This window comes from Lissotriton helveticus, chromosome 12 (genome assembly GCF_964261635.1).
Source record: "Lissotriton helveticus chromosome 12, aLisHel1.1, whole genome shotgun sequence".
NCBI lineage: Eukaryota > Metazoa > Chordata > Amphibia > Caudata > Salamandridae > Lissotriton > Lissotriton helveticus.
In genome coordinates, this window is record NC_136073.1 from 511,673,069 (window position 1) to 511,700,066 (window position 26,998).

The 26,998-nt window shown below is 41.5% G+C and overlaps 1 protein-coding gene across 1 annotated transcript in view; it reads right to left on the reverse strand.

Annotated features, from left to right (window-relative positions):
- CDH8 (cadherin 8) overlaps positions 1 to 26,998 on the reverse strand; it is a 780,636-nt gene that overhangs the window by 65,876 nt on the left and 687,762 nt on the right. The window contains exons 8-9 of the mRNA XM_078668530.1: positions 14,254 to 14,375; positions 12,432 to 12,549 (exon numbers count right to left, since the gene is read on the reverse strand). Of these exons, the coding sequence (XP_078524656.1) occupies positions 12,432 to 12,549; positions 14,254 to 14,375 (240 nt within the window). The remainder of the gene's footprint in view (positions 1 to 12,431; positions 12,550 to 14,253; positions 14,376 to 26,998) is intronic.

The following is a 26,998-nucleotide window of genomic DNA, read 5'->3' on the forward strand; positions in this document are numbered from 1 at the left end:
GAGACCCAGTGTGCTGGCTCTGAGCCCAGCCTTGCCCCCCCTGCCTACCTAAGGACATTTTTGGGACTCTGCCCTGCTGAGGGCACCTGGGAGCATTGTGCCTGTGCTCACAGCGCTTGGGAGCATTCTGGACTTTCCCTGAGGCGCCTGGGAGCGCTTGATTTCCCATCTAGCGCTGGGAGCGCTTTACTTGGGCCCCTAGCGCTTGAGAGCGCTGTCTTTTTGCCATAGCACTTGGGAGCGCTGTTGTTTTCAGCCGGTGCCCACCCGGCGTGTGCCCGCTTGATTTACCGATTTAGGAAGTCCTCTGACGAGTACCCACCTCGCCAGGGACCTGGCCGCCATAGCGAGAGCCACCTCGCTTTATATTTAATTCCCGGAGGGAGCCCACCCCTCTGTTTCCTCCTCGGGAATCGCCGCTGCCCGCGACCAGGAAGCCAGGCAGACCGGGGGCGGTACGTTGGGACACCTCCGTGACGTCCTTCCCGGGCCGCGCTCTGATTGGCTGCTGGCCCGGGACCTGACGTGCAAGCAGAGAGAGGAAGCCTGAAGCTGCCCCGTGACCCGGAGTGCTGCAGCGGAGCGAGGCTTCCCCGAGTCCCGCCGGTGGAGAGAGGAGCCGGTGAGAGGAACCGCCGCCCCAGAAGCTTACCGGCAGGCGGAGAGAGAGCCGCCAGCGGAGCCCGGTGAGTGTTGTCTGGCTGGGGGAGAGCTCCGGACCTAGCCCTCGTGCTAGGAGAAGGCGCAGAGTGCGCCGGGTGTGTCGAGCGGCCCCATTTGGTCAGTGGGCCGCTCCAACTATCACCCCAGTGAGGCAAAGGGCATTTTTGCATTCAGAGCCAGTCGAGGCTCCAACGTGGGGGCATTTATTGCTTCGAGCCGCGAAGGCTCCCCGGGGGCATCGTTGTTGCAGGTGTTGTTTTAGAGCCTAGAAGGCTCTTGCGGCCATTATCTTTCTGAGTCCCCCGAGGAGGGACTCCAACGAGGCGCCACAGTTGTTCGAGCCAAAGAGAGGCTCCCTGCTCATATTGGTTCATTCAGAGCCTGAGAGGCTCAAAGGTGCCACATTCGCTGTGAGAGCCCTGAGAGAGGCTCTAGGGGGCACATCTCTGTCCTGGGGCACAGAACCTGCGAGGCTCCAGCGTTGGCCCATTACTGATGATCCAGTTGCCCAGCACTTTGTGGGCAACTGCTCCGTTTAGGCCTGACATTGGGACACAGGGCGTCCTAGCCCCAACAAGGCCAGAGGGCCTAGGGACTGTCACAGGTGGTGACTAATGTCAGTTTGGCCCAATTGTTCATTTTGCTTACACCTCTGAATGTATTGTGATGCATCATGTGTTTTCCCTTCTTACACCTCTGAATGAATGTTATGCATTGCATCATGTGTTATGTTCTTACACCCCTACAGGTATTGTGATATGTAGGTGGTTGTTTTCTCCCTAGTACAGGTGGTGCTAGTGAGGTCCTGTTACCAGTGATTACTGGTTGTGTGCTCTATTTTTATATTGTGTACTACAGTGATTTTACTTTCTACAAGTGCTAAGTTCTAAAAGTGCATACCCTTGACAGTGGTCCCGGTGGCCCTGTCCTGTACATAATCCCTTGTAAATTCTGCCCGTGCCTCTGGCACAGTGTAACAAGATGTGTGTCTTATCTAATGTATGTTTCTTATAATACAAAGGCTATTTTTATATAACCTTGTGTGGAGTTTCCTTTGTGGTGGGCCTTTGGGTGTTGTTGCTGGGGTGCGTGCGCAAATACTTAACCTACATCGCCTCCAAGTTTAGCCTTGCTGCTCACGCCACGTTACCTAGAGGGTGCGCAGGGGTTATCTTGGCGTGTAACTCCCTTGCCCTGACTTGGGAATAGGGATCTCTGACTGACTTTGGCGAAAGCCCTAACTGCCGGGGGTCCCGTTTCCAACAAGGATGATTTGGAGCTCATAGTAATCAGAAAGACTTGGGATGAGTCAGAGAAAGGAGGGAACAGACAAAGGCTGAAGGGACTTTTTTATTTTATAACAAACCTGCTCATGGTGTAGCTTAGTGTCTGGCTTCGGGACCCAAAGTGCTCTTTTAAAACTTACTTTTTTTGGAGAAATAAAAGGGGGTCAGGGTGAAACAACACAAGGAAGAGCACACCAGTGAAAGAGAACAATGTGGCACAAGGGGAAGGAAAAATCAAATGGATGAGATAGAGAAACATGAGTGCAGGTGAGGTCAAAGTACCACATGAAGACAGAGAGCAACAAAAGGGGAGAAATACACAGGAGGAAGAAAGCACATGCATTCTCATAGATGCTTACACAAGAAGAAAAAAGGAGATCCCTAAGGCGAGCAGTGGCAGCACAGAAGCTTGCCAATCAGAGAGATGACAAGGAGGCTATGCTCCATGGGAGGTACAAACAAAAGACTGACAAGCTGGGTCACAAAAAGTCATTGAATAAAATCAGGCAAATGAGTGCCCGAAAACACATGAACTCTTAGATGTTTAATCAATAAGAAAATAAGCAGATCCCTTAAGGTAAGCAGAAACCAGCCAGAGAGATGGTAAAGAGACTATGATCCACGGTAAAAGGCACGGACACAAGACTGACAATCTGGGTTGCAAAAACCATTGATATGCATTAGACAAATGAGTGACAGAAAATCCAACCAATGGGAAGGAATGGGCAGAATAGAAGCCCCTGTCTATTCTGTGCAAGCCCACAATATGCCTTTGCAACCAGATTTGGATTAACCTAAAAAGTATAAGTATAAAGGTGCTTGGTCTGGCACCTTGACCAAAACTGTTTAAACTGAGAATGTTAAGGGCCAAGGCAAATATTGCTTCAGTGTAGCACAGTCTTCACTTACATGTCAGACGAATTGTTAAAATATGAAACTCACATTTTCTCAAAAGTTTCTTTCAAACACATCACTGGTGCTAACTTGAAGGCAATTTGGGCTTGATCAAAATCTAATAACACTGATCACCATCTTTTAACTACAAAACTATTAGCCATGATGACCTGACAGCTTTAATTTTCAGATGTTCAGTGTAAACAAGTGAATTCGTTTTTGTGTTGTGTGACTAACCACCTGAAAGAACAATCACAACCCTTTGTAGGGTGAACCTTCAAAGTAATAAATTTAACCTGAGCTCAACCCTCCGGTAGCTATGGCACAGAGCAGGCAGGCTAACTTAGGGCTTTGTGTAAAGTATTTCTGCAGTACCAAAACAGTAATAAAGTCAAGAGGCAAGACTATAAAAATCCCAACCCAATTAGAAAAGTAGATGACAATCCAATAGGGGAACCAGAGATACGATTTTTTAAAAGTTTTAAGTAGAAGTATGCCCAAAAAGGACAAAGCACCAGTGATAGGCAAAGGTCATGGTAGACCAGGCCCTAGGCGCAGTATGAAGTGGACCACGGCAGAGCACAGGTTGGGTACATCAATCAGGTTCATCATGGTCAAAGATTTTACCTTATGATGTAGACCTTTAAGGTCCAATCCACCACAGGATGCAGTCCTAAAGCCACACGTGGCCACAAGCATGGCACTTAGAGACTCACAGGGTGGCAGGCAGAAGCCAAGATAATATGTACCCACACATTCCCAAATGGATAAAAAACAGTACAAGTAGTAGTAGTAGTAGTATAACAAATGACTACTAGTAGAGAGTAGTCATTTGTTATACTACTACTTGCACTGTTTTTTATCCATTTGGGAATGTGTGGGTACATATTAAAAATTTCTATTTTCCCTATCATCACTTTACCACTTTTTCACTTCTAAGCACTGCTACCCAGTTCCTCACTAGGCATACCTATTTCACATCTGGAGTACCCTTCCTTGAGATACCCGTGACCAGGTTATTAAATCTGCCTGTTTCATGTGGTGTTCTACCTCATAAGGAGTGAGAGATCCCAGATGATGAAGGGCGGTCTCGATAGAGGACTGATGGGAACTCATCTACCTTGGTAGTCTGTCGCACTTTATATACACTATTTTGGATACATAGTTGAAGATTTTTGTTGGTGTAATGATTAGTTTGGGGGTTTAGCAGTTAGGGTCGTTAAATTATTTCCCCTGGGACCCTTTTGAGTGTTTTTTTGAGGCTTTTTAAACAACCAGACAGTGGATATACAAGAACGGTCTTGGCATCCTGTTCCCTTCTTTTTAAGTGTACCCCAGTGTAATATGTGGCTCAGCTGACATAACAAGCAGGATTTGACACTGTGCTATCGGAGAAAGCTCACAGCCTCACCCTGCATATTCTGGGAGGTTCGAGGAAACATGTCTGTCAATTCAGGTCAGCATTTTGTTTGCTTCGGGAGGCATTTCACAACTTTTCACACCCATTCAAATGCTAATCATTGGGAGGTAGACCCATTTCTGAGGTGTAGTATTAGTTCTTTTTATTCTGCACTTAGGTTTTCAATGTTAGACAATTACGCCAGCCACAGTGAAAAATTGCTTTTGGGTGCTAGTCACTGTAAAAACATGTTAATATTACATTTCTACATGTCCTACTTATAAATACTATAACCCTGCCTTGGAGTCACTTGTTTTGAAGGGAGGCTTTGACCTGTGAAAATGATTTGACAGGTCGCACTGCAGGTTTTACACTTGTATATTCAGGTTAGAATGGCAGGCAGGAAGCCATGTTGCTGCTGTAATAGATGGCACAATGGGGGTTGCAGTCCATTAGTGCTATATACCTTCCAGGTCCTAGGTACATTTTGCACCATATATTATGGACTCATGGGCAATCTAAATACACCAATTAGGAGTATGCCAATTCAACCTAGCTAAAATAGAGATTACAGGCACTTCAATACTGGTGAGCAGGTGGTAAGGTGCACAGAATTCTAGAACCAGTTCAAATATAGCATACAACAAAAGGTGAACAATTTTGGGGTGGCCAAGCAGAAAAAGTGGATTTTCTACAATCAGCTAAAGTGAACATATTCAAATTCGGTCCTCTTATAAACCAGCTTTTATTCAGACATATCTAAAATGTAACCTTGAAATTATTTTCAGGTGTAAGAACATCAAAACTGGGAACGAAAAGGTTTTAAGAGGCTTTCACAACCTCATATAGCAAGAAGACTACACAGGTCCTAGTGAACTAGCATTGCCTTTGTAGCATTCATTATTATCATATGTATCACAAACTATTTCAACACAAACTAGTAAGTTACGGCCTCCACTCCCTTTCTTCCCCTTGATAGAAGAAAGCCAAAGGAGATCAAGATGAGTGAAGACACTGTGAATTAGTTAAGAAAATTAGAGGAGTAGTGGTGTGTTGCTGAGGTGAGATGGAGGGGTTTGGTCTGTGTATCATTTGTTCTACCCAAACAGAGTTTCTGTTGACCAATAAAAAAGACAAACAAAACTGTTATCAGTAGAAATTTCAAGCATACTATCCAAACTGTATGTAGCAGATGAGTCAGAATTTACAGCTAATCCTTTGGACACCTTTGCAAACTTAAAACTTCGCTTTTCCACCACTTTCTTTAGAACCACTCCAGTTTTCCTCACAGACTTATACTTTTTGAATCCATACATTGATTTTGTCTGCATATTGTGCTTGTGTCCTGACATTATTGCTTTAAGACATTTTAACCACATTTCTATGACTATAAAAAGGATGTTGGCAAGAAAGCAACCAGTGCCCAATGTGTGTGCAGATCATGGATGCCATTTTGGGGTTGTCAGGGGTCACAGCTGTAACCTCTAGCTTGCTACTTGCTACTACTGGTACTTACTGTGTGACCCCTGGTCTCAAAGGAGGCAAACTTGTTGCCCTCTCTGAGGTCAGGGCTCACAAATGAAGTGCCAGGAGTAGCAGGACGCAAGCTAGGGGCCACAGCAGTGCCCCAGACTACTCCCAAATTACATTCATGGTGCAGGTGAGTAGACGGCATTACCTGCTTATTTTCGATGCAACTTAAGTTTGCTTCTTTGTATAATATGGTGAACTGACCCACATCTTAAATTATCTTTGCAGTTCCAAAAGTTAGGAGTGGCTTTATGCCTATCACATTTGTCTCACACCTAAACGCTAGTAACACAGTGGATACAAATTTCAGTAGCATTTATTTTTCTATATCAAGTCACTCATACATCAAATCTAACCAGAAATCTCAGCCTGGTGGGCTTAAAGCTGTCTGTAGCACCTGCTGGGCATCGAAGTATTGAATTCTTACATAATGTTTGGACATTTAGTGTTATACAAAATCAGTCACCACAAAATAAAATGTGTCAAATAAATAAGACTTATTTTTAGCACACTATTTAAATAGCAAGTGTTGCCAAGATTGCACAACCCAGCAAATGGCAGGATAGCAGGAACAACCAGATCACTGTTGGTCGTTGCCTCCATGGTGTACTAAACATAAATATATGTTTAGTGCAGCACATAAAGAATATTAGTGCACTCCATTTCGACAAAAGAATCACATGATGGTACATGTGGTGCAATAATGAGATAAATGCAGAGTACATGGTGTTACACAGTGGATATCACAATAATGCATTCAGTGCTTCTGAGATTTGTTATGTGCAATGTTATATAGCGCAAACATGAGCAACAGTTACATTATACAGTTACACATTGATCTTTGTAGGCACAGGGTGATTAAATGATTTGCCCAGTATCACAGGATGTTGAGACGACACTGAGACTCGAATCTAGCTTCCCAACTCCAAAGTGGGCAACTCTGTCCAGTACTGCACATTCTCTCCCCTGTTTTTATTTTCTTAAGCTCTACACATCTCATTTGCAAGTATTTCCAAACACTACATTATGCATTTTAAACATATATCAGTTAATTCTTGTCAGGTTTCCGTACTCCACTCTAAACCCCATAACTGTTCCTCAAACAACATTCTGGGTAGTTTTTCAGCTCCCATAAACTGTGGAAAGTTTCACTTTTCTGACCTCCTTATATAGCCCTGCATTCCAAATATAATTTGATGAACAGGCACCCAACAATGAAGTTATGCAATTGAAAGATTCGTTTTTTTCCATCACTTGGCCATCTAACATAAAGTGTTAATTACCATGAATAATCAGATTTTCCCACCCTCTTAGATTTTTGATTGATGCTGTAGATTTAACCAGTTTCTTTTAAATTTATGTCACCACAGTATGCTCACTGTTAATTTACTCACCAATCAAAAATTCAGAATCAATACCAATATCATACAAAACCTAGCTTCCTCAATATAATTTGGATATCCAAATATGATCAAGTATTTTTTATGATTGTGTCAGTATCTTACAGATTAAGTTATATAAGTCTGTGTACCCATGATGCTTTCCTGGTCTATAACTTTTTTAACCTAGCTATAATTATAATAACATACTACATTTCTAGTTCAGGCAAGGCCCATCTTCAACAATTAGTACCTGGAATGTTTTTTGCACACCTTGCTCTTTTTTACGGCCAAATAAAGCAATGAAGAACAGAATACAGAATGCAAAAAACAATCTTGCTTAGATGACAATGAAAAAAAGGGAACAGGAAAAGACACTGGCAGAGCACCACCACTGTAAAAAACATGTTTCCCATTCTACTAAACAAAAGAGAATTCCAATTGTGAAACAGCTTTTGATTTTTTTTTCTGGTAAAGGAACTCAATGTACTGCAATGTATTTGATTATCATCATCATTATATGCATTCTGAGCTAAATCAATGACCAAAGTCTGCATTGAGGCAGGTAGGCTATCATCTTCTTTGTGCCCTTTCTCCTTTCTCTTTTGAAGTGATGTTCAATAAAACCATTTTATGAGTGTACAGTTTAATTAAAGCCCCACTTGGACGATAACATTGCAACAATTCATTATTTTTAAGTTTGTTAGCAATGACTCTATAAACTAGGCAAAAAACAGGAGCTGTATCAGGCACCCACATCTTGTATCCCGAGACATGAATATTTTTACTGAATTGAAGTGACCTAAGCTACTACATATATCATAACAATAATCCAAGAGTGGTGGAACAGAGAAGTCTTTTTTAGATATATTTTTTCTGATAAATCTAACTGGTCAGAATGACACATGCTTTGATCCTTCCATCAGATATCTATAAAAATGCCTGTTTTTGAAAGCAGCTATTTTGATAATCGAAATGTATTGTTATTTCTTTTTCTCAACTTCACCTGATCGGAACATGTCAGATTTCATCTTGTTCAAGCTTTATAATGACTCATAGACTCCTTCTACAAATTTGGTTTCATATAAATAGTTGTTAAATGATGAAATTTAACAAGCTTGTTTACTACAGAATAATATACAAACATAGGCATGAATTTGATATTAATTCTATGGAAAAACACGTTACGTCACACTGAGGAGAGTAAATCAACAGTGATGAAGACATTGCCTTGGCCATGGCAATACCTCCAAAATGAAGACTGAAAGGTCTAAGGAAACAGTGACAAATAGTGGCAATAAGGTGTCTCCCAACCTAGGGTCCCTTAAAATGTGGTAGAAGGTTTGACAGCTAGATATTTACACTTTAACACAATTAACCAAGATGCAGTATATTTTCAAGACAGGACAGGATTTTGGGCACAGGCCTAAAATATTTTTTTCAGATATTCTTAAAAATTGTAATCTCAAAATTGTTCAATCAAAAGAAGATGAAAATATTTTTCAGAATAACATAAATATAAACATAGCAGTCATCGCAATGTATATTCTTTTGTATTTAAAAAAGTCATCCTAATACTAATGATAATATTGTGTTCTCTGCTATGTGTGCCTTTTGTATCACTATTTCAAGGGATAGCTTAATGCATTGGTTTTCCCAAAAGTGGCATTGGTATTGTTTCAGCTGCTAGTTAACATATTGGATTTGTTAAAACATTGCTCTGTTAAGTTTTAATTAAGGTTTAAAATCATAAAACTTTTCAAAACTCAAATAAAATATTTGATTTTAGGAAAATAGTCAAATTGCTCTAGAAACAAATTGACAACAAATATGCAACATAAGTATCTAAAACAGGTAATTGATGAAAAATATATAAAAAAAATCACCTAGCTAAATGTAGAAAACTCAGACTTTCCGATTAAAGCATTGGGTAAGTATAACACTGTACCAAGATTTCCTAGTTTTTCTTTCTGTGCTATCCATCCAATGCCTTTGCACACTTCTCTACTGTTTCCAAAACTAGACCCAATACTTAAACCTTCTGTTTCCTTAAGTTCAACTCCGAGGTGTAAACAAATTAGGCTAAAGTGTATTCCAATTTCAAATTTTTAGGAATACATATGTTTTACACACATTAATATAACTTCTGAATGCAGAGAAACTGCCACTGAAGAGGTATTTGAGCATTTTTAAATCCACAGTTTGGAATGGATGTGTGTGTGTACAAGGCTTGGTGGACCCACCCATATAGGACAATGACCCACAGTTCAACTCAGTAGTCATGGCAGTGTTTCACCTCTTCACAAACCCTGAGTGACTACTCCATTTTCTAAGACTCAATCCATTGTGCTTGTTCTCATGTTTTAACTAAGGAAATACAATGCATATTGATACACTTGATTACCTTCTAAACTTTTACCTGAGAATTCAGAACTTTTATTGTAAGACCTTTTTTGATGTGTATCAATGGGACCAAGTAAATCCTATACCGCAAACAATCACAGGCCACCAGCCTGCCGATGAATCTCAGTCAAGCCCATTCCATACTGCATACCACCCTCCCCATGGAATCACAGCATCATTCTTTCAACAGTGTTTATGTTATTGTTGTAAGTACCAATGCCGAGATCTGTAACTTTCATTATGATTCTGTGACACCAATATGCCTAGCCACAGAATTACTTCTGCCTCATCAGTCAAACAAAGCAATGGTACAATGAAGGTCCTTTAATGGAGGTAATCTGCTATGCAAATATATAATTATCAATTACATTGACATACATTGTTTTCATATAACAAGGTAAACACATTACAAAGTAGATTATGGCACACTGCTTCAAACATCGCTAAAGACAAGGAACAACCTAAATTGTTATGAGCTACATCATTTCTCTAATGTTATTATTCATGCAATGCCATTAATTATAGTAGGCAGAACATGGTTATATGTTTAAACATGTTTTTAGAATTTTTAGTGAACATGCACAGCTTAACTTAAGAACATAATTTATTATTGGCAGTTTTCTGTTGGGTTTGTCTACACATAGGAGAAATGCTAGGGCAACATGGGCTGTTCATGAATATCTGTTATTAACTTTCAAAAGGTTTGCATCTTGGGTAAGCTGACAAGCTACACTAGGACATACTCCTATATGCACTTTAATTTAGTGTTTATAAGGAACCTCTGGTTACACAACATCATATGCAATTGGGTGTTCTAGTATAATGATGTTTTAAAAATATTATATTATCAATAGGTAAGCCGAATGACTGCTATAAGACTTGACGTTACCTTTAAATTTACAAAGTTCTTAAGTTCAGAAGTGCCACTCATAAGCTTTTTACCGGCTTCATGCTCTTGAGATGCAACACTTTGCTGCATTTTTCAATGGTGCAATCTTTTTTGGAACTACACCCGGTTACAGACACTCGCTTGAGTGGTTTTAGGTACTGTGTGCACAATATTCAGCATTATCCTTTCTTTGATAACACTGCCAACCATTTGCCTTGCTACTATTGGGAAAACTATTGTGAAAACAATCATGATGATAAAGTTTGTCTTTTCTTTTACTAGGTCAAGGATTTTTATAATTTCTGGCAGCTTTAATGTTTTGGGTATCAAAATTCAGCTCTTTACTACTCGTGCTTGTTCAGGATTAATTCTGTTCACTCTTTTTTGCTAATTATCAGCAGCATCTTATTTTTTTGGACCAGTTAACCATATTATTTTCATACTGGCAGACTGGAACTTGCAGCCTGTCTTTATGAACAAAGCTTAGATTCTCTGTCTTGTGAGCTGCAATGATCTAAGGACCAGATGTACAAAGCAGTTTTCAAGCAGCAAACTGCCCGATTTGCAGAATCAGGCAGTTTGCAACTCCAAAAAAGATTTTTCAAATATGCAAAATGCCATTCAGTAACTTGTTACCGAAACACATTTTGTATTTGCCATTTACTATTTGGTAGGAGTGTGTTTAGGGGGTTGTATGTCAGTACAACGCATGCTTTTACCCCGCATGCCATTACAACGCGGGGATTACAACGCAAGTCGTTACAACGACTTGCGTTGGGGGGCGCTGGATAGTGGAATAGTTAATTTTCTATTCCAACTCCAGTCCCCGTGGATAGTAGGGAAGGTGTTGGATAGAAAATTAAACTATTCCCTATCCAACAGCGCCCTCCAGCGAAAGTCGTTGTGACGACTTTCGTTGTAATCCCCGCGTTGTAATGGTAGTGCGGGGTAATAGTTGCGTCGTAAAGGATGTTCCCCGTTTAGGGTGTCCATTCCAAATCCCAAAATGTGAAGGTATGTATTACTGTTGGTAATATAAAAAAGTAATAGTTTATCACCTGTTTAAAACTGATGGTAAACCATTCACAAAGAGAAATGGGTCTCTAAAGGACCCCTTTCCTTTGAGAATGTAAATATAAATATTTTTAAGAGCAGGGACCATTGCCTACTCCTAAAAAATAAGATTTCAAGGTTTCATGTTTTTCTTTTTAAACACATCCCATTTGTCTTTAAGGTAAAGAACTGATTTAAAAAAAAAAGATTGCTTTATTATAAAGCAATTGCAGATATGGTGGTCGGCTGGCCTCAGCAGGCCACCATCCCTGTGATGGCTGTGATTCCTGATGGATCGCAACCTGTGACCTACCTCATTATTATTCATGAAGTAGGTTGATTTGCGACGCACAAGGAATCCCTAAATGAAAGTCAATGAGTTTCTTACATTAGGAATACTAATTTCCTAATTGTCATTCAGAGAGAATCGCATTTAGGAAATCGGTCTTCCCAATGTTTGTACATCTGGCCCCAAGTCATGTGCAAGGCTACAATCCAAGTCGAATGATTTGAGGCACTGATATTGGCATAATTTGAAAAAAAGGCCATGTGATTATTTTCATTCAAAAATAACAGAATTATCAACAAGGAAAATACAAGAATATGCAGGTGCCTTTGTTTCTTTTATTATCCATACAATCTCTTCACATTCCTTGAGAACTGTATGTGCCTTAATCATGTTTGCCGCTGAATGATCATATTACATTCATCAGTTAAGCCATAAGACCGACATTTCTTTATTTGTGTCTACTAAAATCCATGTTTATTAATTTTCACTTTTACTGTACACAACATACGCCAACTAATATCACCAGTATGACCAAAATACAGTCAGGTAATAATGATTATTATGAAATCAACGAATCAGCTCAGATTGCCTAAATGCCCGTGCTCACTTTGATTCAACAAGTCATTTATATAATATGCATATTTACCTTCGTTGTTTTTGATTGTGAAATTTGGATTGTTGGCCATTTCAGGGAGAAGACTGTAGAAAAAATAATGGCCGTTCTTGGGATCATCTTTGTCAATAGCACTTACTGTCTGGATTATCTACAATATAAAATGCAATTTGTAAAATTAATTTGGGATATATGTTTAATAAAAAGAGACCAAACACATGTGGTTATTCCAGATGTACACTCGGTTCCACCCAAACCTGTAAATGTCTTTAGTTAACAAAGGTGTGACCAGGAGCAGCCCATGCAAGTAAGATCGGAGGGGTAGAGCGTGATGGGGGGACTTGACAGACGATGACTCTTAGTTGTTTGTCGTGTCCCCCCCTAACCCGACCACTGCCTTACCTGCACGGGGAGCTCCTTGGTGTGACACCAAATCAGCATAAAAGGAATTTAAAAGTAATTGGTGACCACAGACCAGTTTACAAAACTTTGCGAATAAAAAAAAAACACACATGCATGTAGCAGACAAAAATATATACAGTTAAATTTTCAAACAAACCAACTAAGATTGTCAAATAAGTGATCACGTTTTTTTCAATTTCCGCTGCATACTGTAATATGAAAGGGCACAGCATGTAACTAGCACGCATGTGTTTAAGAAGTGTGCATTTGCTCGTCTTTAAATTGTTCTATTCGAATAGCAATACATATTAGTAAATCTCATTCCTATAAGTGTTGCAGATTTACAGTTTTTAACAGTTACAGCATATTACAGCGCAGACAGCAGTGAGAATGAGTAACTCAGCTACAGAAAAAAATACATTCTATCATAACTGAATTATCCACTGGCAGTTAATCACCTCTTTTTGAATATGAGGAATGCAAAACAGGATACATGCTTCAAACGTCTAGAAAGATTATGTTCCCATGGCTAACAGAAAGTTTTAAATTTAGGTATAATGCTGACTTTATAGGTCAAGCACCCTTCCTTCAACATTGAATAGTTTAAAATGATGAAGAGTTGGCTGAACAGTGCAGCACAAGTGAAAGGAAGGATTCAAGCTCAAACATTGACCTTTTTGTAACGACATGGGTGGATTAGCTTTGCTTCAGCAACTGTACTATGCCTAAAATATCTTTTGAACATGCACAGCGAGGGACTGTAAAAAGAGATCTGTTCAAATTAGAGAATTGAGAAACGGAGACGGTGACTTAAATCTGAACCTGGTGAATTTGAATCCAACCTCATTTTGATGTAGGCTCTTTATACAAAGCGGATTCGTGCACTAGAATGTGCTCCAAGGGGTTAAGAAAGTGACCGGCTCTGGAAATTCTCAGAAATATTCTTTTGTATGTGTCGCGGTATATTGCCGAGTTAGCTGCACGATTAACTTCTAATTGTGCAGGTTAAAAAGGAATATAATCTTTCTTTCAGTCTAGAATGCTTTCAGAATGTAAAAGGTGACATATCTTCAACAATTTCCACAAGAAAAGCAATTGCGTATGTTCCAAGAGTGCGAGTGCAGGCTTGTCTTTTTGGCTTCAGAATCAGGTATTAGCAAATATAGGCTTCCATTAAAAAGCACCATGTTACTAAAATGTCTTGTTTTTCTAAATCTCCCATCAGATAGCAATGATAATAGGTGAGTACAATCACTGTATTTAGGCCACTGTGTGACAAATGCATTTGAAATATCTGGGACATGACATGAGGGTTGGGCACAGCTAAAATCTTATTTTATTTCTTTGAAAATGTTGTCAAAAGCAAATTACAACCTTTCAGTAGCCATAGTAAGCACATTTCAAATTAGTTGTTCCATTATATCAATATCAATTGTTCAAAATATATATTTACTTGTCCAGGCCGTCCATTTTCACATAAAAAAGCTTCATATTCTGATGCAAACTCAGGGGCGTTGTCATTCACATCCAACACTTTGATTGCAACAACTGCGCCGGCGATTTGACTGTGATTTCCTAAATTAAATAAAGAAGCGATTTATTCATTAGGCACAAATGTATACTTCCAGATTTCACTAGATATGGGAAATGATTGCACATATGAAATTTGGAAAGTGATATTTTGCATAACATTTTTCATAATATATTATAAAGCATAGGCTATTTTATAGTGCTGTGCGTTCATCACATTTGAGAGGAGCTACATAGTTCAGGTATTTAAAATGCAAAGTTGAATGTGAGGAACATAGGAATCTACATCTTCAGTTTCCATTGGTAGTTTCTTTTAGGGACGTGGAAACAAACGCACAACTCTTAAGGACCAGAGTCTTTGTCCTACCAAAGTAATCCTTTTGAAACAATCAAAGACCCTCCAAACCAATGTTTGATGGTTCATCGCAGTGTGACTGAGTGGAATCTTGCACTGTTGCACCAAAGGGGACAGCAAAGTATATTAAGAGCATAAACGGTAACAGAAAAATAGAAACCTCTGTTCAGAGTGTCTCATAATTTTTGTTTCGTGGTGAAAGTAGGATGTTTCACGTTTACGATGAGCGAGTGCTGTGCAATACAGACAGATCATGGTAGAGTGAGTGAGTTTGTGAGAATCAGCTACAAAAATTCAAGTACACAAGCACATCATTCTATAATACTTTACACTTCTCAAGTCAGATATACAACTTGACTACTATCAAAACAATTTGTATACAGTAAAACGCAAGTGTTTATGTTGTGAAAGCTAAAAACTAGTCTGTGCAAGAGAGTAATCAGTGTATGAGAGTCAATATTTCAAAACAAGCCCCCCTAATTCCTCTGCATGGAGGTAGGTTTGACCATCATTCAAAATGCTTATCTTTAAAGAGTCACTTTTTGTGTTCAAACTTACTATATCCTTTCTTCATGGTGCAAGAGCAATCATGGCATACTTTTAGAAGCAGTGGCCATCCTTACCATGTTGTTTCCATTTCCTCTTTGTCATAGTTCTCAATAGGGTGCCCTTTGATATATCCTACTCACCTTCACTCATTGTGTTTCTGGCGGCTCATTTTGTATCGCCCATTGCATGCCACTCCATCTAATTATCATTAAACCTCATTTGTCCAAATATTGATTTCACATGTTCAGAAAGATAATCGCATCAGACATGGAAGATGGGTGGAAATATTAAAATGCATCTGTGCATGAAGAGACAAAGAGAGACAAGGGATTTGGGAGCACTTGATATGGGTAAATGATAGACTTGGAGAGATACAGAGTAGGTATAGTGGTGAACAATGATTGAAACACTTTATCATGTGGCTGTGAATTCCTGGATACCCATTCAATACTGTGCCTGGAGTTGGATAATGCACATGGTTTCACACTTCTGATAGTGAATGTGAAAGGTGTCCAGATTCTGCTACCTTTTCTCATGGGGCTTCTTCTGATATCTCCAATAGTTTGCTGATCCATCTATAATTATTTGTCCAACAGAATCTAATAGGGACCTGCATTGAGGTTGAAAGCGGCACATTTGTGGAGCTCCTCATAATGCTTTAAGTCACTGTTATATGGTTCCTACAAATCAATTCTGCATCTTTATTATATTGTATTCTACACAGCAAGGACCACCAGAAGAGGTAGTGGTCCCTGGCTAAAGCTTCTTATTTTTTATTTAATGTGGGTGATATCTTAAAGAATGCATGGTGTAGATTTAGGAAAGTCATCCTTTTTGCCTTGATCAACCCATTTGTTACTGATGCTGGTGGTCACCAGCTCTAAAACTGTGCTCATCTCTGCTAACCATGCCTAGGACCAGTGATCTGTCCTCTAAAGGATTATGCTGAATGGTATCATTCTATTTGGCAAAGACAACCTACCTAAGTCCCTAGTACATGGTAGGGCATATAGGCCTAGAGGTAAGATGGATTTAATGCACTTAAGAGTGCACCGCTGTGGTGTCTGGTGTCATTTTAAAGCCATCCATGCCTTGTTGAGTTACACAGACACACACCAAGGAGAGATTTTCTCCATTTTAATTTTTGGGAGAACAGTATATCCTGGGGCAAAAATATGCCGCTCTTCACAGGAAGTGGTCATAGCAGAGGTAGGTAACGTGGAAATCCAGAGCCTTTGAACCCTTGGCCAGCGCTAGAGGACAGTTGTCTTCCCAAAGGAGCCAAAAACCTGCTGGCTGCCTCATCGGAAACAACACAAACCAGCGTGAGTTGAAGTGATGCCTCACAAAGCTTTACCCCTCAGCTGCCAGCTCCAACAGAACTAAAGCAAGAAGAAGAGAAGCTTTGCAAAGCCTTGCTGCACCGCTTCAACAGAAGTGATGCAAGTCACATGAAGATGCATAAAACCTTGCTGCATGGCTTCATTGAAACCGGCGTAGCCCGACGCAACACGATGCAGGACTTGGCACTGTAGACCTCACAGCTTCTCCGAACTGACACCAAATGATGCGAAGCCTCGCTAAGTAATGCCACGCATGCTGCACACCAAAGACATGAGGGACAATACTCAGCAGTCCTAGCTTGGTCCTGTGCCCGGCCTGAGCTCCATCATGGTTGGCCTGAACTTGTGCCCAGGGATCTTCAGTTGGTGTTTTTCGCCTTTTGGTGCTATTTTTACCTATCATTTTAAAAATTCATATCTCTGGTTCCCTACGTTGGATTTTTGTCATTTGTGTGTTGGCTTGAAGATAAAAATATTCTCTACTATTACAAATTGGTGTTAGATTTTTCTTGTGTTGTGTCTTTCTACTAATTTACTGTTTTGTTGGTATTAAATACTTAACACACATATGTCTCCTACGTTAAGCCTGACTGCAAGGGTTGAGCAAGGATTAATTTACTGAGACTGGACAAATATTGATTGTGGTATTATTACTGAATATTCAACTAATCCTACTCCTAGCTTTTTGGCATCAACTTTAGTGAACTCCAGCCCTAAAATCTTACCTGCTGAGCCTTGGAGATCTTATAAGCCTGCACAGAGTTAAAAGAAAATCCATGGCTTTGTGCTGGTAGGATGTTACTCCAGAAATTGAGCCTAGATCTATATTGGTCTTTTCCGGAGAAGCTTTGTATGATTCATGGGGAAAAGATAAAAGTGGATTTCTGGGAGTATGTCGCCAAGAATCTACAGCAGCAGAACGAGGGGTGGGAGAATCAAGCCCATTGATGGGATTTGTGTTGCTGTAAGGACAAAAGAAGGCTGTCCAGAGAGGAAGTAAGAGCTATTGTGCAGGTTGCTGCTGATTCACAGCTTGTCTAGGCTATCAGACACGTTACTTGAGTCTCACCATGCTGGTGATGTTAGAATGAGTTGGAGCTCTGAGTGCCTATCAAAGACTGAAAATGAAGACAAGTGGTGCCTCACTTCTGGAGTATTTGCAGTTAGACTGAGAGATAAGGGCAAAGGAGCATTATGGTTCAATAAAGCTCTTAGGGAACAAAAACAAGTCCTCCGCCAATGTGAGAGAGCTTGGCGTAAGTCTCGCATGCCCAGTGTCAGGGTTCAGGTATTGCGCCTACAATGCTGTGTGTACTGGCTCATGGGTTCATGCACTGCGTAGGGGAAAAGACGAATAAAAACTACATCTCCCAGAATCCTCGGAGGAGGGGAGGTATTAACTGTAATCACGACACGCTTCCTGTTGCGTGTAATTCTCAGAATCCTTGTTCCTTGCTTGCTGGTGGGGGATCTCCCTACACGTCGCCTATTTGTCTCCTGGCTTCTGAGGAAGAGAAGCCGCTGTTACGAATTCCCGACTCTAGGTAGGACCGGTGCTGTCACTATCTGGGTCATCATAGATGAAGCGCGTTGCCTTCCGCCGCGCTGCCGTTCAGAGATGAGCATTTTTCTTCGTTTTGACTGTGGAAGCGGAGCGCGGTAGTTCAAGCTACGCGTTACCGTTTCAGTCCCGGATTAGAAATGAGCTCATACTTCTAGGGGCATTTGGTGTTTTACTTTTCGGGACATTTACAGTGCAGGCGGATTACCAGCGGAGCGCAGTAGTGGTCACAACTACGAGCTACCATGAGGGTCATTTTTTGCACACTTTCACGGTGACTAAGGAAGTAGAAAACGTGTGCCTGATTTTCCGTTTACCGTGTTCCTTACCCCAGGATCGTTTGTTGTTTATCTTAAGAGAACACTTGATCGCAAACATTAACAGAGCAGAGTGTTGTGGTTCTTGCTTCCTACACACTACCGTATCTGTAAGGCCAGGGTGCTTATAGTTAGTTTTCTTTCTTCGCCTCTAAAAAGGATTACCTTGCTTCTTATTTCATTTTGTGATACTACTATCAGAACCCGGCCATGCAACGCTATCCTCACACTCTTGTCATGGTAGGCTGAAGGGTTGTTGTTGAGATTTCACCAGTGTAGGGCATATGTGTTTCTGTGTGAATCCTGAGTATTGTTAATGTTTCGTTTAGGCACAACTCAGTCAAGGCTGGTGGTGAAAGAGGGGGATTTCAACAGAAGTTTGTTTCATTTTTTGAGCAGGTATAAATGATCATCTAGTGAGACCAGTCAGTCAGTCAGTCAAAATATCTTTATTCGATTTAGTTATAAATCATACAAAGAGATAAAAACATTTCATACAGATAAAAACTATTTACAATATCATACAAGTCAGTGCATACATGAAATTCATAAAAGGCAGATTAAGTTCTTTTAGTGTTGTACAAAGTTCATATATAATAATTAAACGCAATTTAAAGGGACCCATTGATCTGTTGTGTTTTTTTAATTCTGGCTGCTGCCACCAGAAAATTGGCCATACAGAATGTAATGCGTATGTTGTTCATCTAGTGAGACCATTCGAGAGTAGCCTGATGTGATATGTTCTGTTTCTAAGTGCGTGCTTTGTCGTTACAGGTTTTCTCGTTTTCCCTGCTGTCCCTTCCCTTCCCCTCCCTTTTTTCCCTCGCCTAATGGCTCAAGTAGAGTGTTTGTGACGTTGGGAGGTGGACCATTATATACTACAACCGGATTCTGTGGAGCAAAATCGGACACCCAGTGCACGGGAGGCCTATACTGTGCAGTTCGCATTATATAAAAAAGCTATCCGTTTGAGGAAGGCCGAATTCTATGAAGCTGCAATCCTGGAGGCTGCCAATCCGCAGAAAGAAGTATTTAAAATCTTAAACGATTTACAGACAGTTAAGGGGCCAAATCCGACCTTTAATTCAAAGGACTGTCAAGACTTTCAAGACTTCTTCATGAATAAAATACAGGATTTGATGGTAGAAATCAGACAGACCCTTAATCTTCCCTGCTCTATCAAGCCTCCCTCTATTTGTCCGAGGCCAATAACGAACTGCCTGACGGGATTGCCTGCCCTCACTAAGCAGTCTCTATTCCTTATAATGAACCGGGTGAAGTCAGGTTCTCAGGCGGACCCCTGCCCGCGAAGATTTTTAAACTGAGAAAGTCTAGGATGGAGGACAAAGTCCTTGCCCTGCTGAACCGCTCTTTGGAGATGGGACTTGTTCCCTCCAATTTTAAAAAAGCACGGGTGGTTCCACTTCTACAGAAATCTGGTGCCAATCCTAAAAACTTAAAGAATTTTAGGCCAATCTCCCAGCTACCTTTTCTTGCCAAAATCCTGGAGCAACATGTGTTGCACTCTCTCACCCACTTCCTCGAAGGCAATCATCTTCTTGAGCCCAATCAGGCGGGTTTCAGAGCCCATCACAGCACGGAATTGGTGATGCTTTCCGAGCTGGAAGACCTGAGACTCAAGGCTGACAAAAAAAACCCTTGCGCCCTGGTCCTGTTGGACTTATCCGCGGCGTTTGATACCGTTAATCATCGCCGACTTTTATCGCGGATTAGGGATCAAGGGATATGGGCACTGTCATGGACTGGCTGACTTCCTTTCTTAAAGATCGCTCGCAAAGAATTCAACTAGCAGACCTAGTGTCAAATCCAGCCAAGTTGACTTGTGGTGTGCCCCAGGGGTCAGCCCTTTCACCCCTGCTTTTTAACTTATATTTACAGCCTCTGATTGCAGCTGTGAACAGGTTGGACTGCAGGGTTTATAACTATGCCGGCGACACGCAAATCCTGATCCAGATTGACCACTCACCTACAGCCCACTTGAGAATGCAAGACATTCTCAAGTTCACGATCAACTGGATGTCGTACAACTCTTTAAAAATAAACCCGGATAAAACGGAAGTCCTGGCAGTCACTACAGCTGCCAACCCATGGAGCGATCTTTTCTGGCCGGCCGAACTGGGGCCCTTTCCAGAACCAGCAGTAAAAAGCTTAGGCATCAGAATTGATGCCCTGCTATCCATGACACAGCAGGTATCGGCGGTGGTGGGCACCTGTGTTAGTCGGCTGCATCAGCTGCGGAAACGTCCTTCACTACTGTCTTTTTCCACCCTCAGGCTGGTGGTCTCTGCTCTGATCCTGGCACGGCTAGACTACGGCAACTTCTTATATTACGGCCACCCCAAAAACCTTCTGGCCAGACTTCAGGTGATGATGAATGACGTGGGCGCACTCATTTTTATTAAACCTAGGCGAACCCAGGCCACGCCCCTACTGAAGGACCTACATTGGCTGCCAATCGCTCAAAGAGCAAAATTCAAGAGCCTTGTATTGCACACAAGGCCGTCTATGGCTCAGCCCCCATCTATATCAAGGACCGTCTCATAAATTACACGCCAAGTAGGACCCTTTGGTCTGCTGAGGCGTGTAATTTGATTTGTCCTCGGTTCAACCTTGCATCCAAGGGTGGCAGAGCCTTTTCTAGCACTGTCCCCCTGGCTTGGAACCTTCTTCCAGCTGAACTTAGGAAAGAAACCAATCTCCTACCTTTTAGGTAGAATCTGAAGACCGTGCTTTTCTTGGAGGCTTGGGGGCCCCTGTGATTGGGTGGTCTGGTGTCCTACTGATGTTGTGTGTCCGCTGATAGCGCTTAGATACCTCGGGTGATAAAGCGCTCTACAAGCTTATAATAACATAACATAACATAACCCTCAGGCCACTTAATCTTAACCTCAGGCCACACTTGCGTGCACATAGCCCAGGTCCCTCTGGGCGTTGTAGCACAAGGAGGGGGAGAAGGAGTAATGGGCAAATGACACTTGAAGAAAGGAGAGTGCAGTAATATGAATGAGTGCCTATTGGGATGTGGGGGCCATTCAGTAGTAGTGCTCGTGTAACCAGGTCTAGATTAGTGACACCATTGGTAAGTTAGGGATATTTCAAATGAGTGGTCACAGTACAGGCCTCAGTCTTCAACAGCTTGTACTGGGGTAAAACATGAACAGTGTCAATAATATTTGGAATGTACCTCTGATGGTGTCTTCAGTCCACATCCATTGTGGGTAAGCAAAATTAATCTACTGTAGTACCTGACATTGTAGTTCATATCCCTATTTACTTTCCCTGGAGTGAATAGTTAAGCCAATTCCACAGTGAAGAAACACCACAATTTTAACCAACAATTATATAGGCCTGTAAACACAGTGTTTTTCTTCTGTAACTGTGTCAGAAAACACCAATTATAATTTCCGAATTCATTTGTTCCTACTGTTTGTTTGTGGTTGACAATAACCACAAAAATGGATAAAAAAGTAAACAGATAAAGAATAATTAAATCATGCATTAGATTATGATCATTCCAATGTGTAATATGAAAAATTAATTGTTCTCAATAATTAATGTCAATGACATTAATGGCAGATACAGCAGTGTGTGTGATGCCTGTGTAAAAACATAAAACATTCAAATTATTCAATATGTATACTTTGACCAGTCAATTCAAAGAAGATTCTCTTTTATTGTCAGCTGTATGGCATTCTAGTGAAAGTCTGGTATCTGGGTTAGCATCTGTTTACTACCTGAAAAATTGATACACTGTGCATCAGAGTAAAGAGACTGAAGACACTTTATATCAAGATCAAAGTAAAATGTGTGCGCAAAGGATGCTGCCCTCAGATTTGACTGCAGTCAAAACTCTAATACACCTGAGAGTTTTTCAGCAATTCCTAACTAGAGATAATTCTCCATTTTCTTTCTGAGCTGTAATAAAATACTCTAGTTCAGCAGTTCTTAACCTTTCGACTTCAGTGGACCCTCACTAACTCATTACTGGAATGTGAGGACACCCAATGAATCATTATAAGTAGCCAGGGAACCCTAGCCTAAGTAATTTCTATAGTGACCCCCCAGGGGGACCTTGGGTCACAGATTAAGAACTACTGCTCAATGCGATAACATGTGGGTGTCACCTAAAGTATGCCTTAGTATGAATAATGCAATTCCAATTCTGGGGTTTGGTTCAGGGATTTGGGGTGTTCTAACTTCCAGCATTTTTGGTTTAAACATTTCATTGATTGCTTTTATTATTATGAGTAATGTTTCATAACTTATAAAATTATCTTTACAAGACAACACAATGCAAAGATAGTAGCTCATGCATACCCATGTATACAATTCAAAGAAAGGTAATTGTTAAGACATGCATGATATTCAAAAGATGAAAGAACTGGCAAAACCTAAATAGGCACATCAGGATTTGCTTGACTAATTTTAAACAATTTAGCACTATTCTTTATTGTTTGGTTAGTAATTTGGGGACCTAGATGTAAACCTTGAAGTCCCCCCAATCAAATCAGGAATGTACTGGAATATCCAATGAGTATTATTTCAGAGCCTATGGTGTTTAAGAAAATGTAGGTTAATATTCAGCTGCAGAAAAGCATTCTTTGACCCCATTTATTTCAAAGTGTTTCATGAGAGATCCCTCCAAAGCTCCCATGAGGAAGGTCTACTCCCTTCACTGCTGCATATCAGGTCAGGAATTACACTTCACCACTTTCAAAGATCACCTGCCATCACTCATCCAATATGCTGTATGTGTACCTATTTACTAACCCAGAGATTTTTTATCCCATTATGGTTATTGTTTCTGAAATGTAAGGGGTTCTTCTGTTATGTGACCTACTGGCCCGGCATTCAAGACTCTAAGCTAAAGATTGAAGAATACCTTCATACAGACCCTTGCTCCAGCTTCTTCCAAATGAAAAACTGTTGGATCAATGGAGGTAGCTCTGAGGGATTCAGAAAGTGCCTCACCTGACAGTGGTTGGCACCAGTGGTGGAATGGGATCTTTCCAGTCATAAACGTGGGTTGTGCCTGTGGTTGAAGTAGGTTATATTATGCGTATTTGTAAAGTGCACTATAATCTACAAGGGTAGCAGCCTCCTTAGAAGAAATTTCGACCCATGCACTTATATAAAAAAAATGTAATGGTTTTGTGTGATAATTTCATATAATTTCTATAGATAAGTTAGAGAGACCGGACTCAGGCGGCAATATGCCAGGAGCAAAAGGAACACTTGATGGACGGAATGCTGAACAATGTCAAAAACTCACCTCCAGTCAGAGATCAGGGTCTAAATCCATCATAGTTTTTCCCACCATGCCATTCCAGTTTGGATCCAGCCATATGCGAATCAGTCTTGCCCTTGCTCCCCATGGGAAAACTCCACCCCATACTGCCTGGTCCTCCCTGACTGGAAACAAGTATCCTAGGACGGGCTTTGGGGTATTACCCCTCACCAGCCAGGATAGCTTAAATCTAGTGCCATGGTGGGCACAGGACCCATGCCTGGGCTTACCCATCACACTTGTGGTGAAAAATGTAATATATAGGGTTGTACAACAGACCAACGCAGGAAAATACATCACATGCCTGTGCCATGCATGTTTTTACCGCAAATATTTACAACGCATGCAAATACCATGGATTGTTTTTAGATTTAAAAACAATGTATTTGTGGGGTGAGACCCCCCATGCCCCCCAATTTACCTTAAATCAGACCGCCCAGGATATAGCGGCATGGATTAGCAAATTTAGCGGCACAAAAATGGAAATTTAGCGGCACAAATATGGAAATTTAGCAGCAATTTTGCGGCATTTTATGTGGCCATTTTTCCTACAACAAACACAGATATCTTCGTTTTTTTAGTTATTTAACAACATGAAGCTATGTATATTTGGTTTCTTTACAATGTAGACACTTTGGAGCAGATTTACAAGCCCCTTGGGCTGCTTTTACGCCGCCGTTGCGTCACTTTTGTGACGCAGCGGCGGCGCAAAAGATGCACCATGGTGCGGGGTATTTACAACATGACGCATCTCCCAGATGCGTCACGTTGCAAAGCCCTGCGCCAGAAGAGGCGTACCATTGCAGGTCAGTTTGTGTCTTGCAATAGCCTTAGAGCTTGGTGCCACTGTACCTGCTGCACTAATGATGGCTATACCTATCGCCCCTTTACAGTGTATTTTGAACACGACCTGATATCCCACCGGATGCCCGTTCGACAGACCTAAACACTAGAGAAAGAGCAGTCAAAACCGCCAAGTGGTCACTTGTTAAACAGTAGCAAACTGCATGTTGGTACTTGTAGTTTCGTTGCAAAATGTCAGCCTACAAATCGTCTCCGATTTAAAAGCGGGGACTGGTTGAAGTTGACACCCATGACATGGGGCTACTTGACGCCCCTCTAGGATTTTTCCCATGGCTCACTCCCAGGGGGAAATGGTCTGCAATAGGTGAGCTCAACCCTCTGACTTCATCCCTTGTCCAGCGCGCCTCTGCAGATACCCCGTCCCGTGTGCGCCTCAGCTCTCTCGGCTGAGTGGTTCAGTCTGTTTATCTTGAGGGACAGACCTCTCTGCACGGCGCTCCGTCTCCAAGCCCGCGAATAGGGTGACCAACTGGCATTGGTGCAAATTCAGGACGGTGAGTGTAAAAATTCAGGACAAAGGGTCAAAATTCAGGACACAAAATCAGAACAGGAGGTCAAAATTCAGGACAAAACTTCAAGACAATAGGTACGTTTTACAGACACATCAGAGGTCGCGCAATAGTATATAAGTAAGCCCAGCCATTTCCAAACATATTCAACCGTTTGCAAACCTATCCATCATGTATCCTTCCATCTATCATTTCACTCATCCATCCCTTCATCCATCCCCTCATCCATCCTTTCACTCATCTCCATTATCCATCCACCCTTTTACCCTATCCATCTGTACACTTATCCATCCACTCTTCATCCCATCCATCCATTCACTCATCCATTCAGCCATTTACCCTTTCACCAATCCAGCCATCCTTTCACTTACTAATCCTTCCACCCATCCACTATTTTAGTCATCCATCCATCCTCCCTTTCTCTCTCCATTGACCCTTTCACTTAGCCATTCTTCCTTCCATCCATCCTTTCACCCACCCATCATCCATCCATCCATCCATCTGTCCTTCCCCTCATCATCCATCCTTCCCCTCATCACCCATCCATCCTTTTCCTTCATCATCCATCCATCCTTTTCCCTCATCATCCATCAAACCTTCTACCCACCCACTCTTCATCCATCCATCCTTCCCCTCATCATCCATCCATCTATCAATCTTTTCACCCACCCCCTCATCATCCATCCATTCCCTCATCATCCATCCATCCATCCTTTCACCCACCCCCTCATCATCCATCCATTCCCTCATCATCCATCCATCCTTTCACCCACCCCCTCATCATCCATCCATCCGCTGTGGAGCCAGAGAACCAGGTCAGCAGAGCCGCTGTGGAGCCAGAGAACCAGGTTAACAGAGCTGCACTGGCGCCAGAGTCATAAGGTCATAGTTCAAGCACTGTCCTCCCAAGTGGGTTTGTAAAGCTGCCAGGTGGAAGAAGCACATATACAACTGGAACAGCTGAGCAGGGGCACTTTCACACTTCTGTGCAACAGCTATCTTTGTTTGACTTAGTAGTTTGTTGAGTAGCTTTGGTGACCGGTGTATGTAGTCAGAATATCTTTCCCCTCCCTTAACCTCTTTTACAAATTTGATTTGCATTGCAGTACTAATGTATCCTGTAACTGTAGTAGCTAGCGTTCTGATAGCTCACCGTGCCTAATTGAAACCAGTAATATGATCTATGAAATCTGCTATTCACCAAAAGACTTACAGAACAGTTGTGAAAATTGTCATGGTCCGATACTCAGTTAAATATAATTATAGTTCCTCTAGCATAGCAGATGTAGCAGTTTCAAAATCTGACATTTTTAATCCGCATTCACAGGGCCAAAAAAAAAATTAGCTAACCTCTCGATTGGGCATCCACATTGTAATTAGCACAGCAAAACAATTCTATGTATGAAATGTTAGCTTATTCTCCAGAAGGAAGAATTGTATGAGCTGACGAAGGTGCGGAGTGCAACTGCACACAAGGAACCCACCTGAAGTCAGCTGGAGCTCCACGCCACCCAAAGCTCCACGCACACTTCTAGAACAATTCTGAAGACCAAATTCCTTGCAAGTAAGAGCAAACTAAAGTAATTGTCAGACCCCATTCGGGTGCACGAGCAGAGGGCAGACGGGCTACTGCCACCAACTGGGGTGATTACGGTAATTAGGCAAACACAAAGAGATGTACGGAGCACTGAAGCTTTTCAGCCACTTGCCCCCAGTCACGGCGGAGACAGACACACTCTCCTTTCCATTGGCTCACGGCAAAATGGCGGATTTCGCGGGCGTTTGTGCAAATATCGCGGCATTTGCACGGATCGGCCGATTTCGCGATTTTTTTGCAAATCGCGAAATCGCGATAAGCTGGA